At 41.7% G+C, this 16,692-nt stretch overlaps 1 protein-coding gene across 3 annotated transcripts in view; it reads left to right on the top strand.

Annotated features, from left to right (window-relative positions):
* Positions 1 to 16,546, top strand: part of LOC111982154 (G-protein coupled receptor-associated protein LMBRD2B) — a 28,188-nt gene extending 11,642 nt beyond the window's left edge. For all 3 annotated transcript variants that reach the window (XM_024013761.2, XM_024013760.2, XM_024013759.2), the window contains exons 4-18: positions 1,670 to 1,768; positions 1,910 to 2,077; positions 2,272 to 2,482; positions 2,601 to 2,675; positions 4,460 to 4,573; positions 6,890 to 7,073; positions 7,455 to 7,636; positions 7,850 to 7,983; positions 10,108 to 10,213; positions 10,302 to 10,399; positions 11,611 to 11,714; positions 11,807 to 11,853; positions 11,964 to 12,093; positions 12,356 to 12,482; positions 12,628 to 16,546. In XM_024013761.2, the coding sequence (XP_023869529.1) occupies positions 1,670 to 1,768; positions 1,910 to 2,077; positions 2,272 to 2,482; positions 2,601 to 2,675; positions 4,460 to 4,573; positions 6,890 to 7,073; positions 7,455 to 7,636; positions 7,850 to 7,983; positions 10,108 to 10,213; positions 10,302 to 10,399; positions 11,611 to 11,714; positions 11,807 to 11,853; positions 11,964 to 12,093; positions 12,356 to 12,482; positions 12,628 to 12,691 (1,843 nt within the window). In that variant the 3' untranslated portion in view covers positions 12,692 to 16,546. The remainder of the gene's footprint in view (positions 1 to 1,669; positions 1,769 to 1,909; positions 2,078 to 2,271; positions 2,483 to 2,600; positions 2,676 to 4,459; positions 4,574 to 6,889; positions 7,074 to 7,454; positions 7,637 to 7,849; positions 7,984 to 10,107; positions 10,214 to 10,301; positions 10,400 to 11,610; positions 11,715 to 11,806; positions 11,854 to 11,963; positions 12,094 to 12,355; positions 12,483 to 12,627) is intronic.
* The last annotated feature ends 146 nt before the right edge of the window (positions 16,547 to 16,692 follow it).

Genomic DNA, 16,692 nt, shown 5'->3' with positions numbered 1-16,692 from the left:
CAATTTGTCAGAGCTAATGGTGGGAGCCTTCGGCGTCTCAGAACCCGTAACGGAGGAGTAGAGACAAGAGAAGACTCAGACTCAGACTCCACTCGCTACATAATGGGGAGAACCGGTTGAAAGTTTCTGTCGGCTGAATAAGCGACACCGGTTGAGCATTCCTACAGCGTTCTCCTCCAGAAGCCATGAGAAAGTTGTCCGGCTGCGGGGACTGTGCGGGGGATTATACTACTATCTGTACTTACTGGTGGCACAGACGCTGTTTCTTCTTTCCTTAGCACTGAAATTACCCTTGCCTAACGATTGCGTCTGAAGCTGGGCTTGTAGCACAGCTATTCTCGCCGTAAGGCGATCGTTCTCCTGTATATTATGAGTACAGCGACTGCAATTAGAAGACATCATGTTTATGTTACTACTTAGCTTCGGCTGTTGAAGGTGTTGACGAACCATGTCCAGATAAAGCGTCCGGAGTGAAAAAGTTGAATGAGGGAAAAAAGTTGCGATGGAAAAAAACTAAAAATATAAACGGTAATTAAAAACAAAAACAAAACAAAAAAAACGTAAAGTTGTCAGCTAGCAAAGTAAAGTTGGCAGCAAAACGCAGCAAAACGCACAGCAACAAAACGCACAGCAACACGTCTACAACATTCCATTGCTGTAATTCAAAACATGAGACTGTGTTTTAGCTGTCTTCTCAAAATGGTTTTGCACAAACTGATCTAAATGGGATTAACAGGAAGATTTTGTTTATCTGCTGTCACACATTCATTTGCAACAGCTAAAAGTCCACTCTCTTCCCATCGTGAAATGTCAAGTACATTGGGTCCTTTTTATACTGAACAAAAATATAAACGCAACATGAAACAATTTTACTAAGTTACAGTTCATATAAGGAAATCAGTGAATTTAAATAAATTCATTAGGCCCTAATCTATGGATTTCACGACTGGGAATACAGATATGCATATGTTGGTCACACAATGGGCATCAGGATCTCATCACAGTATTTTTGTGCATTCAAATGGACATCGATAAAATGCAATTGTGTTCGTTGTCTGTAGCTTATGCCTGCCCATACCATAACCCCACCACCATCATGGTGTACTCTGTTCACAACATTGACAACAGCAAACCGCACGCCTCCACGACGCCATACACGTTGTCTGCGGTTGAGGCCGGTTGGACTAACTGCCAAATTCTCTAAAACGAAGTTGGAGGAGGCTTATGGTAGAGAAATGAACAGTAAATTCCCTGGCAACAGCTCTGGTGGACATTCCTGCGTCATTATTCCAATTGCACGCTCCCTCAACTTGAGACATCTGTGGTATTGACATTTACTGTGGTATTTACATGTTGCATTTATATATTTTTTCCAATGTAGTTTTGCTTGACTGTCATTATGTACATTGTTTTCTCCCAGACAGTCTGACATATTATCCTAATAGTCTATACAAGGCAAACATTGAAGTTTCATTGTTTGACAATGAAGATCAACGTTTATGTGCTTTGCTCCAGTATTTTTTTTTTGATTCCTCTTAAATAGGTCACCATCAGTATAGCATTAGGCAGTAGCTTTTGTCATTTCATTCCCCTCCAGATGTTAATTTCTTCAATGTTTCCAGACCTTGCTAACTGCATATCAACACTGTTTGTATGTTTTCCATGACAGTGTTCCAAAGGTGTGTTACAAGCCGTGGAGCTACATTCCGGATGGAATCATGCCTGTGTTCTGGAGGGTTGTTTACTGGACCTCTCAGTGTCTCACCTGGTGAGTGCTTGACACTGTTTGGCCTTGTATTTAATTGTACTGGAAACACTACTGATCAGAACTGGTCTCTAAGTTTGTTCATTTTGTCTGATATACTAAGAGACTACAGCTGCCTTAATCCAGATCTTGTTGGCTTTGCAGGCTGCTGCTGCCCTTCATGCAATCCTATGCACGCTCGGGGGGCTTCTCTATCACTGGGAAAATAAAGACGGCACTGATAGAGAATGCCATTTATTACGGGACATACCTGCTCATCTTCGGATCGCTGCTTATCTACGTTGCCGTTCACCCTCAGTGGCACCTCTCCTGGTGAGTGCACAGCAACATGGACAATTTAGACTTGGAAAGTGCGCTGTTGACTACAAAAAAAAAGTTGCCATTCTGCATTTCACCTCATTGTACTCTATACAACACAGTACTAATATAGAAAGGTAATTAGAAGGAACCATGTATGTCTTTGTCTCACTTAAATCTTGTTTGGTCTGTCCCTTTGTCTCTCTCAGGTATGAGCTCCAGACAATAGGCATCACTGCAGCCAACACCTGGGGCCTGTTCCTGCTGGTGCTGTTGCTAGGTTATGGCCTAGTAGAGATTCCGCGCTCATATTGGAACGCCTCGCGGCAGGGACACCTGCTCATCAAGACCTACTTCAAGGCAGCCAAGCTGATGACAGAGAAGGCTGATGCAGAGGAGAATCTAGAGGACGTCATGGAGGTAGGGAATGGTTACTGCTCTGACTACAACATTTAAACATTATAGCGGTCTGTTTCTTAGAAACTGAGTTGAATTGTGTTTAATTGATGTCCTTCTATTTGCTGTTGATCTGTTTTAGGAAGTGAGAAAAGTCCAAGAATCCATCAAGTATAACCACCCACTGAGGAAGTACATCGATACTATTCTTAGAAAGGCAAGATTAAAGAAGGACAAAGCATCAAACAAAGAAACAATGACATATTCTCAGTAAAGAATGTGGAGCCCAACCCCACAATGTTATTGAATGAGATGTGTGCACTCTCTCTATGTGCTTAAAGTGAGGATTAAACACGTAAGGAATGTGAAGTGGCCTGAGAATGTCCAGTGCCTTTGTTGATCCTAACCATAAACTTAGAGGTCGCATCATTGCATCTGTCCCATTATGGGGCACTGCAGTCCTCTACAGTCCCTTTGAAAAGTATTCAGACCCCTTGACTTTTTACACATTCAGCCTTATTCTTTAATTGATTCAATTGTTTTTTTATCTCCCTCATCAATCTCTACACAATACCCCGTAATGACAAAGCAAAACCAGGTTTCTAGACATTTTTGTTCATTTATGATTTTTTTTTAACTATCACATTAACATAAGTATTCAGACTCTTTACTCAGTACTTTGTTGAAGCACCTTTTGCAGTGATTACAGCCTCAAGTCTTGAGTATGACGCTACAAGCTTGGCAAATGTGTATTTGGGGAGTTTCTCCCATTCTTCTCTGCAGATCCTCTCAAGCTCTGTCAGGTTGGATGGGGAGCATTGCTGCACAGCTATTTTCAGGTCTCTCCAGAGATGATCGATCAGGTTCAAGTCCAGGCTCTGGCTGGGCCACTCAAGGGTATTCAGAGACTTGTCCCGAAGCCACTTCTGCGTTGTATTGGCTGTGTGCTTACGGTCGTTGTCCTGTTGGAAGGTGAACCTTCGCCCCAGTCTGAGGTCCTGAGCAGGTTTTCATCAAGGATTCTCTGTACTTTGCTCCGTTCATCTTTCCTTCGATCCTTCCTCTGAAAAACATCCCCACAGCATGATGCTGCCACCACCATGCTTCACCACCATGCTTCACCGTAGGGATGGTGCCAGGTTTTCTCCAGACGTGACGCTTGGCATTCAGGCCAAATAGTTCAATCTTGGATTCATCAGACCAGAGAATCTTGTTTCTCATCATCTGAGAGTCTTTAGGTGCCTTTTGGCAAACTCCAAGCGGGCTGTCATGTTCCTTTTACTGAGGAGTGGCTTCCGTCTGGCCACTCTACCATAAAGGCCTGATTGGTGGAGAGCTGCAGACAGGCTTGTCCTTCTGGAAAGTTCTCCCATCTCCGCAGAGGAACTCTAGAGCTCTGTCGGCTCACCTCCCTAACCAAGGCCCTTCTCCCCCGATTGCTTCGTTTGGCTGGGCGGCCAGCTCTAGAAAGAAAAATCTTTATTTTTTGGTACCCTTCCCCAGATCTGTGCCTCGACACAATCCTATCTCTGAGCTCTACAGACAATTCCTTCAACTCCATGGCTTAGTTTTTGATCTGACATGCACTGTCAACTGTGGGAGTTAAATATAGACAGGTGTGTGCCTTTCCAACTCATGTCCAATCAATTGAATTTACCACAGGTGGACTCCAATCAAGTTGTAGAAACATCTCAAGAATGATCAATGGAAACAGGATGCACCTGAGGTCAATTTAAAGTCTCATAGCAAAGGGTCTGAATACTTATGTAAATAAAAAAATTAAACGTATCTTGTTTTTAATAAATTAGCAAAAATGTCTAAACCTTTTTTTCGCTTTGTAATTAGAGTGTCTTGTGTGTAGATTGCTGAAATAATTTTAAAAAAAATCTATTTTAGAATGAGGCTGTAATTTAACAAAATTTGGAAAAATTCAAAGGGTCTGAATACTTTCTGAAGGCACAGTATCTGTCTCTATGATCCTAACAGAGTTTTCTCTCTTAGTGCCCTGTGGAGTACCAGGAGAAGATGGGCAGAAACATGGATGACTATGAGGACTTTGATGACAAACAGAACACCTATCCTAGTGAAAAGAACCTGGTGAAGCTTCACAAACAGGTACATTTAAGAAATGTTCACATTATTAGCTAGTCAACAGTTTTATTTCGCGATTTTGTGTTCTTTGTCATATTGCTGACTATATCCAGACTTCTATAAAGGGTCAAGCCATTTGAGTTCAGTCACTTTTTGACAGCACCCCTTTTAATTTCAATGAAACCTTCCATACATACACTAAATATACAGCAGTATGTGGACACTCCTTAAAATGAGTGGATTCAGCTATTTCAGACACAACCGTTGCTACAGGTCTATCAAATGGAGCACACCCATGCAATCTCCATAGACAATTATTGGCAGTAGAATGTCCTTACTGAAGAGCTCAGTGACTTTCAACGTGGCACTGTCATAGGATGCCACCTTTCCAACAAGTCAGTACATCCAATTTCTGCCCTGCTAGACTTGCCACGGTCTACTAAGTGCTGTTATTGTGAAGTGGAAACATCAAGGAGCAAGAACGGGACCGCTGAAGCGCAAGAGCATAAACACCCACTACTGAGGTCCAAACTGCCTCTGGAACCATGTCAGCACAATAACTGTTCATCAGGAGCATCATGAAATGGGTTTCCATGGCCGAGCACCCGCATATAAGCCTAAGATCACGATGCGCATTGCCAAGCGTTGGCTGGAGTGGTGTAAAGCTCGCTGCCATTGGACTCTCTGGAGTGATGACTCATGCTTTACCATCTGGCAGTCCGACAGACGAATCTGGGTTTGGTGGATGCCAGGAGAACTCTACCTGCCCCAATGCATAGTGCCAACTGTAAAGTTTGGTGGAGGAGGAATAATTGTCTGTGGCAGATTTTCATGGTTTGGGATAGGCCCCTTTGTTCCAGTGAAGGGAAATCGTAAAGCTACAGCATACAATGACATTCTAGACGTTTCTGTGCTTCCAACTTTGTGGCAAACGTTTGAGGAAGGCCCTTTCCTGTTTCCTGCATGACAATGCCCCAGTGCACAAAGCGAGGTCCATACAGAAATGGTTTGTCGAGATTGGTGTGGAAGAACATGACTGGCCTGCTCAGAACACCTTTTGGATAAATTGGAACACCGACTTCGATCCTGGCTTAATCGCCCAACATCAGTGCCCGACTGCACTAATGCTCTTGTGGCTAAATGGAAGTAAGTCCCCGCAACAATGTCCCAACATCTCGTGGAAAGCTTTCCCAGAATAGTGGAGGCTGTTATAGCAACAAAGGGGGACCAACTGTATATTAATGCCCGTGATTTTGAAATGAGATGTTCGACAAAGCGGTGTCCACCTACTTTTAGTCATGTAGTGTAGGAATTACGTTTTAAATTTTAAACTTTCAAAGCGTACCACAAAGATGGTTGGTCTAAACTAAGAATGTTGACTTTAAATTATACAGTCAATCCTCCATAGGTAACGTATTGAAATATAGATAATAGAATAGACATGACCATTTAAGTTGACAGATGGTGGGTGGACCTTCTTTGTGGTAGTAATTAAAAGTTATAATTTAAATTTCAATGGTGTACCAGCTAAATTGCAGTGATCTATAGGGATAAGTCCATTCTAGGAATTATTTTTCTATGATTGAAATGACACCCGATGGCAGGCACAACTCAAAAACCACAGCTGATGTAAAGTAGGGTCTAAGATACAACAAATGTGAATATGAAAAAAATGGGAGTTTACACGTTTTTAGATAATTTACAGTAAAGGTTAAATGTCATAATTTGTATAAAAAAAACATTGTTTTCAAGAAATTATAAAATGGTTTGACAACCCTGTTTGTAAGCTTTTAAATTATATCAAACTCAACCGTTTATATTTTCCAGTGATGAAGACATGGATGTCTCATGGTATGGTTGGGTATGCAAAATGGGTTAACTTTAATGCTTTGGCATTTAGGAGATAGAGGTGCTAAAAGTTAACCAATGCTTTCGCATTTAGGTCTAAAAAGTCACTTTCTGATAACTTCTTCCATGGGGAAACATGTATGTAATTATTATTATTTTTAAACATTTTTTAAAAATAAATCAAACGGGATGCTGTCAAAGTGATTAAATTCAAATGGATTTATGGGGATTCCGAGTGGCTCAGCAGTCTAAGACTGCATCTCAGTGCTAGAGGCGTCACTACAGACACCCTGGTTCGAATCCAGGCTGTATCACAACCGGCCGTGATTGGGAGTCCCATAGGGCGGCGCACAATTGGCCCAGCGTCATCCGGGTTTGGCCGGTGTAGGCCCTCATTGTAAATAAGAACTTCTTCTTAACTGACTTGCCTAGTTAAATACAAATTTACTCTAAACCCTAGTTTGAGGATGTGGTTCTTTTGTGAATGGTCAGGTGATCTACGCAGTGCAGAGGCACAACAGGACCCATGTCCAGTGGCAGATCCTCCTGCAGCAGGCTATGCACCTGGAGGACGTGGCCAAGAATGAGACCAGCTCAGCCCACCAGTTTGTTCACAGCTTCCCCTCCACAGAACCAACTAGCTGGCTCAGCCCATACTTATACACTCCTACTGTAGGTGGGTGTCACAGATCCTCACAGTTCACACCTGGGTCAACTCTACAACTGAGGGTTCACTCACACCTACAAACAAAGCACAAAGCAGGTTAAACTTCTTTAGGAAAACAGCCCTAATGTTGCAAACATCATCATGTTGTCATCTAGAATCACACTGATTTATTTTCCAAGCAATAGCGCAACATATTTTACATACAGCAGGTTTTTAAAGGACCAAAGAGTTTTTAGTCTGCGTCGTGTTTTAATTTTTACCATAGACAAAATAATTCCCATACTGGTATTGTCACAGCCCTACAGTCTTCCATTCCTCTCCTCACTTGGAATTTTACTAAATTCCTAAGATCCTTGGAGACCTTTATGTGTTTATGTTGTTCTTCTCCAGAGTGGTACTGGGAGTGCCTGCTGAGACAGTGGTTCTACCGTCTGCTGGCAGTGTTGCTGTCTCTGTTCTCTGTGGGTGTGGTGTGGTCTGAGTGCACCTTCTTCAGCACCCGGCCCGTCCTCTCACTCTTCGCTGTCTTCATCCAGCTCGCTGAGAGAGACTACAACTACTTGTACATCGAGGTGAGACGCCAATGGAAAGCAATTACCGGTGTACTACTGTACTAATTGGTGTATCTGGTAATATCTGTATAGAAAGAAAGTTGCACACTACATGCTCCCAAAAACATTATGTTATCTGATCATATCAACATCCAGTGGGTTTCTGTTGTGTATGCATAATTCAATTAGAGGTTGTCGGGTTTCTCACATAAAGGTTATTGTTTTGTCCACTAGATGGCGTGCTTCATCACCATCTTCTTCCTGTGTACCTGCGTTTACTCCACTGTGTTCCGGATCCGAGTGTTCAACTACTACTACCTGGCCTCACACCACCAGACTGACGCCTACAGCCTGCAGTTCAGTGGCATGTGAGTGGGTGGTTGAGCGATGTGAGGAGAGGAATGTGGTTCTGATTAGACAGCATTAGCTAAGTATTGATCTCGTAAACAGATCTATTTAAACATAACTGGTACCGTCAAATATGTCGGGAAGGAATGGGATGTGTGGGATTACAAGTAGTATTTCCTGTGTTTGTGTTTTTCGTTGCTGGTTATTTGGACAAACCACGATTTCATAGGTGTTTGCGTCTTTCGAATTTCTAGAAGGGGGGACATTCGGCCCATAACTTTCAACGAGTGTGTGGAGCTCCTCGTTCCGCTCCTCGTTCTTTCATCTCTTCTCTTAACATGTATGGACACAGAACTTAATTGAGCAGCTGACCAATTACGTGAGACTTTAGTTCTGGTTTAACCATGATTAGCTAAGTATCAAAGAGACAAAACATCTGTCGAAATCATGTATATGGTAAAAATTGAGGAAATTGACATTCAGAAAGTGGTGTGTATTTTTGGTTTGGCTGTATTTGTGTGGACAGAACTAAACTCAGCAAAAAAAAGAAACGTCCCTTTTTCAGGACCCTGTCATTCAGAGATAAATTGTAAAAATCCAAATAACTTCACAGATATTCATTGTAAAGGGTTCAAACACTGAACATGCACATGTGGAACGGTTGTTAAGACACTAACAGTTTACAGACGGTAGGCATTTAAGGTCACGGTTATGAAAACTTAGGACACTAAAGAGGCCTTTCTACTGACTCTGAAAAACACCAAAAGAAAGATGCCCGGCTCATCTGCCTGAATGTGCCTTAGGCATGCTGCAAGGAGGCATGAGGACTCCAGATGTGGCCAGGGCAATAAATTGCAATGTCCGTACTGTGAGACGCATAAGACAGCGATACAGTGAGACAGGACGGACAGCTGATCGTCCTCGCAGTGGCAGACCACGTGTAACAACACTTGCACAGGATCGGTACATCTGAACATCACACCTGCGGGACAGTTACAGGATGGCAACAACAACTGCCCGAGTTACACCAGGTTACGCACAATCCCTCCATCAGTGCTCAGACTGTCCGTAATAGGCTGAGAGAGGCTGGACTGAGGGCTTGTAGGGCTGTTGTTAGGCAGGTCCTCACCAGACATCACCGGCAACAACGTCGCCTATGGACACAAACCCACCGTTGCTGGACCAGACAGGACTGGCAAAAAGTGCTCTTCACTGACATTTACATACATTTAAGTCATTTAGCAGACGCTCTTATCCAGAGCGACTGACGAGTCACAGGTTTGTCTCACCAGGGGTGATGGTCGGATTCGCGTTTATCGTCGAAGGAATGAGTATTACACCGAGGCCTGTACTCTGGAGCGGGATCGATTTGGAGGTGGATAGCCCGTCATGGTCTGGGGCGGTGTGTCACAGCGTCATCGGACTGAGCTTGTTGTCATTGCAGGCAATCTTAACGCTGTGCGTTACAGGGAAGACATCCTCCTCCCTCATGTGGTACCGTTCCTGCAGGCTCATCCTTGCATGACAATGCCACCAGCCATACTGCTCGTTCTGTGTGTGATTTCCTGCAAGACAGGAATGTCAGTGTTCTGCCATGGCCAGCGAAGAGCCTGGATCTCAATCCCTTTGAGCACGTCTGGGACCTGTTGGATCGGAGGGTGAGGGCTAGGACCATTTCCCCCCCCAGAAATGTCTGGGAACTTGCAGGTGCCTTGGTGGAAGAGTGGGGTAACATCACACAACAACAACTGGCAACTCTGGTGCAGTCCATGAGGAGGAGATGCACTGCAGTACTTAATGCAGCTGGTGGCCACACCAGATACTGACTGTTACTTTTGATTTTGACCCTCCCTTTGTTCAGGGACACATTATTCCATTTCTGTTCATCACATGTTTGTGGAACTTGTTCAGTTTATGTCTCAGTTGTTGAATCTTGTTATGTTCATACAAATATTTACACATGTTAAGTTTGCTGAAAATAAATGCAGTTGGCAGTGAGAGGATGTTTCTTTTTTTGCTGAGTTTATATTGTATTTGGACAGCTGTACTTCTCAATGTCCATACATCCCTTACTTTGCACCAGGTATATGTTTGTGTAACATGATATAATGTTAAATGTGTAATGTAGTCTTTTTGCTCTTTAGGCTGTTCTGCCGTCTGACCCCTCCTCTGTGTCTGAACTTCCTGGGTCTGATCCACATGGACTCTGCCATCTCCCACCAACTGAAGGAGCAGACGGCCTACACCTCTGTAAGACAGCACATCCTTCTGACACTGATGGAACATATTCGTTGATGTATCATCAATATGAGGAAAATAACACGTCACTCCTCTGCAGATCATGGGTTCTATGAGGGTCCTATCGTTCATCGCTAATGGCTTCTATATCTACTACCCCATGCTTATATTGCTGCTTTGTATCGCTACCTACTTCAGGTGAGTCTAGCCTGCTGTTTAGATTATGAAATTACAATACATTCGTGGTGTAGACAAACGCATGAATAATACTACGATACAGAATATCAACTTTCTCTTCTACAAGGAGTACTCCACCAATGACCCAAAAGGATTATCAGCACACATAAGTTAGCCCTACATATTTCAAAAACTAAAAGCATTGTATTTGGAACAAAACATCACTAAACCGTGAACCTCAACTAAATCTTGTAATAAATAATGTGGAAATTGAGCAAGTTGAGATGACTAAACTGCTTGGAGTAACCCTAGATTGTAAACTGTCATGGTCAAAACATATTGATGCAGTAGTAGTTAAGATGGGGAGAAGTCTGTCTATAATAAAGCGATGATCTGCCTTATTAACAACACTATCTACAAGGCAGGTCCTACAGGCCCTAGTTTTGTCGCACCTGGACTACTGTTCAATCGTGTGGTCAGGTGCCACAAAAAAGGACTTTGGAAAATTCCAATTGGCTCAGAACAGGGCAGCACTGCTGGCTGTATACAGAGAGCTAATATTAATAATATGCATGTCGATCTCTCCTGGCTGAAAGTGGAGGAGAGATTGACTTCATCACTACTTTTATTTATGAGAGGTATTGACATGTTGAATGCACCGAGCTGTCTGTCTAAACTACTGGCACACAGCTCGGACACCTATACATACCCCACAAGACATGCCACAAGTGGTCTCTTCATAGTCCCCAAGTCCAGAAGACCATGGGAGGCACACAGTACTACATAGAGCCATGACTACATGGAACTCTATTCCACATCAAGTAACTCATGCCAGCAGTAAAATTTGATTTTTTAAAAACGGATTAAAAAAACACCTTATGGAACAGCGGGGACTGTGATGCAACACAAACATAGGCACGACACACACACACACACACACACACACACACACACGATTAACATACGCACTATACATACACATGGATTTAGTACTGTAGATATTTGGTGGAGTAGGGGCCTGAGGGCACACGGTGTGTTGTTGAAACTGTGAATGTATTGTAATGTTTTTAAAATTGTATAAACTGCCTTCATTTTGCTGGACCCCAGCAAGAGTAGCTGCTGCTTTGGCAGGAACTAATGGGGATCCATAATAAATACAAATGCATACATACTGTGCAAGAACAAGCATTGATTTATGACAGATCATCCCTGATTCTGTATGAACCCTTTAGCCTGGGTACCCGCTGTCTGAACCTCCTGGGCTTTCAGCAGTTCGTGGGAGACAATGAAATGACCTCTGACCTGATTGATGAAGGCAAGGAGCTCATTCGACGAGGTTTGTCCCCACTTGATCTGAATGAAAACCATTTGACAGTGGAAAAAGTTTGTGTTGTCAACTCAAACCACTGATTTCTGTGTTTCTGACAGAGAAAAGAAAGCGCCAAAGGACAGAGGATGGAGAGAACCGGCGAAGGGTGAGTCTCGAGATAAAATGTTCCATGCCCTTTTTAGTGTGTGTGTTGGTTTTTATTTTTGCAGAGTAACGGATCAAGGTGTTAACGTCGGGCTTGTTCCTGTGTTCTAGGAGTGGAAGGAGCGTTATGGTAACACTCGGGAAGACACTGCCAGGAACAGGAATAGAAATGAAGCCGCAGAAATGACGGAGACCAACTACTCTGATACTGTGCCTATCCCGAACACTAGCCCTAACAGACGTAAGTGATTGGTCGCAAAACCTACTTGCATTACATTGTGCTTGTTTCCTACACTTAAGCTAGATTTTACTCATTGCTTTTGTTAAACAATGAATCAATGTTTTGTTTGCTCTTGTAGAGTCATGGCTTATCTTGATGACACGAAGGATACACCCCAACTTGTAAAAAAAAAAAAGAAAGATCTAAGTCCCTTATTACATGTATTTGAATTGAACTGCGGAAGGCAGTGATATGGTATTGATCATTGTTTTTTCTTCAACAGAGGTGAAATACTCTCGGACTGGCAGAGGAACAGAGAGAGATTCTATAGAACTTCTCGAGGACGCAGAGCCTTTGGACTTCAATGCAGAGACTCTTTCAGACGACCCTCTTGAAGCAGACTCCACCAGGTAAGAGGTCCTCCACTCCCCACTTTATCTAAATAAGTGTGTTAGTTTCACTTTCTGCTCTGCTGTGGATGATACCTCTAAGCAAATAACACAAAGTATGTGCTGTTAAACATATATTTGCGTACTGTGCCTCTCCATTTTGCAGGCATGTACCAGGCAGGTACCTGTCCATGTCCTCGTCACGGAGCAGAATCTTTGATGATGTTTGAGAAGAGTAGCGAGGGAGAGTCGAAGGAACAGGAAAGCTAAATATTGCACATGAATTTATCCTCCACTCATCCACCTTGCAGGGAAGACAATAGGAAGGAGAGAGACTCTCAGGCTCTGTGAATGTAGCACGACCTCTTATCTTCCACTCCACTGTTGGCATGATGTATCTGCTGCTCCTTGTCTCCAATAGCTTGTCTTCTGTCAGAACACTCCAGTGGCTGTTGATATACACTTCCCTATTAGACCGATAGCTGTCCTCCCCTGTGCAGCATGTCATGAATGCAGATCCGTACCCCATTTGGGCTCATCACTGTTTCTCATCCGTTAAACCACTTCGTCATTTCTGTTATTACTTATACATGAATTTCCGTTCAAGGTCCTCTTCCTGTGGTATCCCCTGTGATCTTTACAATGGATCTTACCTCAAAAATCTGGTTGATGGGCTGATTACATTGTTCATCATTTTGATGAGAAGATAAGTAATTACTACTAATTTAAGGATATTTTTGGAGGAAGACTTATTTAAAAGTCTTAACCCACGAAAAGTTATTAACTTTCTACTTATCTGTCAGCAAAATAGAAATAGTGGGAAAAAGTATCAATGTTTCAATGGAGCGGCAGGTAGCCTAGTGGTTAGAGCGTTGGACTAGTAACCGAAAGGTTGCAAGATCGAATCCCCGAGCTGACAAGGTAAAAATCTGTCGTTCTGCCCCTGAACAAGGCAGTTAACCCACTAGGCCGTCATTGAAAATAGGAATTTGTTCTTAACTGACCTGCCTAGTTAAATAAAGGTAAAAAAAAAAAAGAATTAGTCTTGTGTTGCCAGTCTTGTATTATCCTGGTATATGGACGGAAGGACAGTTGCTTAGGTCTGTTTCGGAAGCTGCTACCATAGAAACTGAGTGTACTGTATTTAGACCTTTAGTTTAATGTGCAATCTATGTGATCCAGCCCACACTGAGTTAACTGAATTAACAGTGTTTGTACTGCCCATAGATCCTGCCCTGAGATACAGTATTTGTTCTTATCGTTCACTTGAATTGATGTGAGATTTGTGCAAATCGGATCTCAAGTTGGAATTTGGCCCATAATGCTCGAGATGTTGCTGAAATTGATGGAGGTCAACTGATACAGCTGATACTAAAAATAGATTTACCATTGCTCTTAATTGTGATATATTCTCTATGTTCTATTCCGAGTGTCAAAATGACCTTACGTTTGTTTGAAAATATTTTTTGTGGATTCTGTTGACAGGCCTGTTTTAAAAGTAATGTTCTATATTGTGTCATTAGCAATTAAGTGCTTGACATAAGTAATGCCTTATTTATTGTCAAACTATTTGAATTTTAGGTGTTAAATTATCTACTGAAGTCTTTTTGGGATATCATTGTGCCATATTGTTTTGTTTATTTGACTGCATTACAAAAATGGCAAAGGCACATTTTTTCCAGTTATGATTTCATTATTTTTGGTTTAATTACTTGGATCAATCAAAAAAGAAAAGTTAACTTTTTAAATGTATTGCATATAAATATTTGTTCTTATGTTCTTCAAGAGGTCTTGCTGGAAGGTACTGCGAAGCAACAGGTCATTGTGCCACTGAAATACATTGTCCTAGAAATATGACTTCATATTGTGTCAACTTGAAACAACTACTGTAACTGTATGAGCTTGGTTGGATGAGGAATTCAGGTAAAAACACAGTCAGAAGCATGCAGGTTAAATGCATGGTATTCACCATTTTGAAGGAGTTGGACAATTATTATAAAATCGTGTTAAATTGTAATCTGTTGTAAATAATATTTTAGATTTAACCAGTCCCCCGTCTCTCAATGTATGTGTTAATGATGCTCTTATTTAAAATGTCAACACATGTACAACATGCTATTTATTCAAAATTAATTTAACTGCATCTGTAAAGGTCACTGGTAACCATGGGCTAAAAAAGGGTCTTGTCAGGTTGGATGCCCCTTGAACTCCTTACAATCTCTTTTTGTAAAAAGTAAGAAATTAATTAAATTGATTTTGTCATCCATTTTGTATGTTGTTACATTCTGATTTTGTATTTTTTGTTGTAATTCATATATGTTATGAATACAATATGTTACAAAATTTGTTGTGCTTAAGATCCTGGACTGCATCTTTAAAGTAAAGTTCCTAATGAATTATACAGACGTGTAGTGTTAGTGAGATACTTTTGGTCATGTAGTGTATGTGGAAACCTGTTTGTCGAACATCTCATTTCAAAATCATGGGCATTAATATGGAGTTAGTCCCCCCTTGCGGCTATAACAGCATCCACTCTTCTTGGAAGGCTTTCCACTAGATGTTAGAGCCAGTGGTGTAAAGTACTTTAGTACTTTCAAGTATTTTTACTTAAGTTGTTTTTTGGTGTATCTGTACTTTACTATTTATATTTTTGACAACTTTTACTTCACTACATTCCTAAAGAAAATAATGTACTTTTTACTCCATCCATTTCCCCTGACACCCAAAAGTACTCGTTACATTTTGAATGCTTAGCAGGACAGGAACATGGTCCAATTCACACACGTATCAATAGAACATCCCTGGTCATCCCTACTGCCTCTTATCTGGCGGACTCGCTAAACACAAATGCTTTGTTTGTAAATTATGTCTGCATGTTGTACTGTGCCCCTGGCTATCCGTACATTAAAAAAAAAATATTATAATAATAAAAAAAATAAAAAATAAAAATGTGCCATCTGGTTTACTTAATATTAGCAATTTGAAATGATTTATACTTTTATTTTTTACTTTTGATACTTAAGGACATTTAAAACCAAGTACTTTTAGACTTACTCAAGTAGTATTTTACTGGGTGACTTTTACTTGTCATTTTCTATTAAGGTATCTTTACTTTTACTCAAGTATGGTAATTGGATACTTTTTCCACCACTGGTTGGAACATTGCTGCCATTCAGCCACGAGCATGAGTGAGGTCAGGCACTGATGTTGGGTGATTAGGCCTGGCTCGCAGTCAGCGTTCCAATTTATCTCAAAGGTGTTTGATGGGGTTGAGGTCAGAGCTCTGTGCAGGCCAGTCAAGTTCTTTCACACTGATCTCGACAAACCATTTCTTTCCACTGCTCCAGACTCCAATGGTGGTGATCTTTACACCTCTCCAGCCAATGCTTAGCATTGCACATGGTGATCTTAGGCTTGTGTGCAGCTGTTCTGCCATGAAAACCCATTTGATGAAGCTCCTGACGAACAGTTATTGTGCTGATGTTGCTTCCAGAGGCAGTTTGGAACTCAGTAGTGACTGTTGCAACAGAGGACACCATTTTTTCGCTCTTCAGCGGTCCCTTTCTGTGAGCTTGTGTGGCCTATAACATTGCGTTGTTACTCCTAGACGTTGCCACTTAACAATAACAGCACTTACAGTTGACCAGGGCAGAAATTTTACAAACTGACTTGTTGGAATGGTGGCATCCTATGACCGTGCCACGTTGAAAGTCACTGAGCTCTTCAGTAAGGCCATTCTACTGCCAATATTTGTCTATTGAGATTGCATGGCTGTGTGCTTGATTTTATACGCCTGTCAGCAATGGGTGTGGCTGAAATATACGAATCCACTAATTTGAAGGGGTGTCCACATACTTTTGTATATATAATGTTGATAGGTAACCTCAAACTGATTTTGGTGAAGATGTTTTGGTTTTTCTTTGTATTTCATTTTCCCTGCACATGTACTCTGATGCTGGATTGTTATAATTTATTAAACCCTGGTGTTGGTCCTCGTTTTTTATTTTGTATGTAGTATTTAGACTACAATAGCATGTATTATACCACTGTTGTGCAAATAAATAAACTAAAGCATCCTTAAATTATGTATTCGGCTCATCATATTTTGTGGAGAGGACTGGCAAAGTACAGCCAGGATCAGTGGCACTTATGGTGCACTTGAGTAACCTACCATTACAATAAGGAACATTCTATTTCTATCTTTGTTGCCTGGCTCGCCCTGACCTCGGTA

Source organism: Salvelinus sp. IW2-2015, linkage group LG20 (genome assembly GCF_002910315.2).
Source record: "Salvelinus sp. IW2-2015 linkage group LG20, ASM291031v2, whole genome shotgun sequence".
NCBI classification, from domain to species: domain Eukaryota; kingdom Metazoa; phylum Chordata; class Actinopteri; order Salmoniformes; family Salmonidae; genus Salvelinus; species Salvelinus sp. IW2-2015.
Note: the sequence above shows the minus strand (reverse complement) of the source record. Positions and strands in the feature narration are given on the sequence as shown.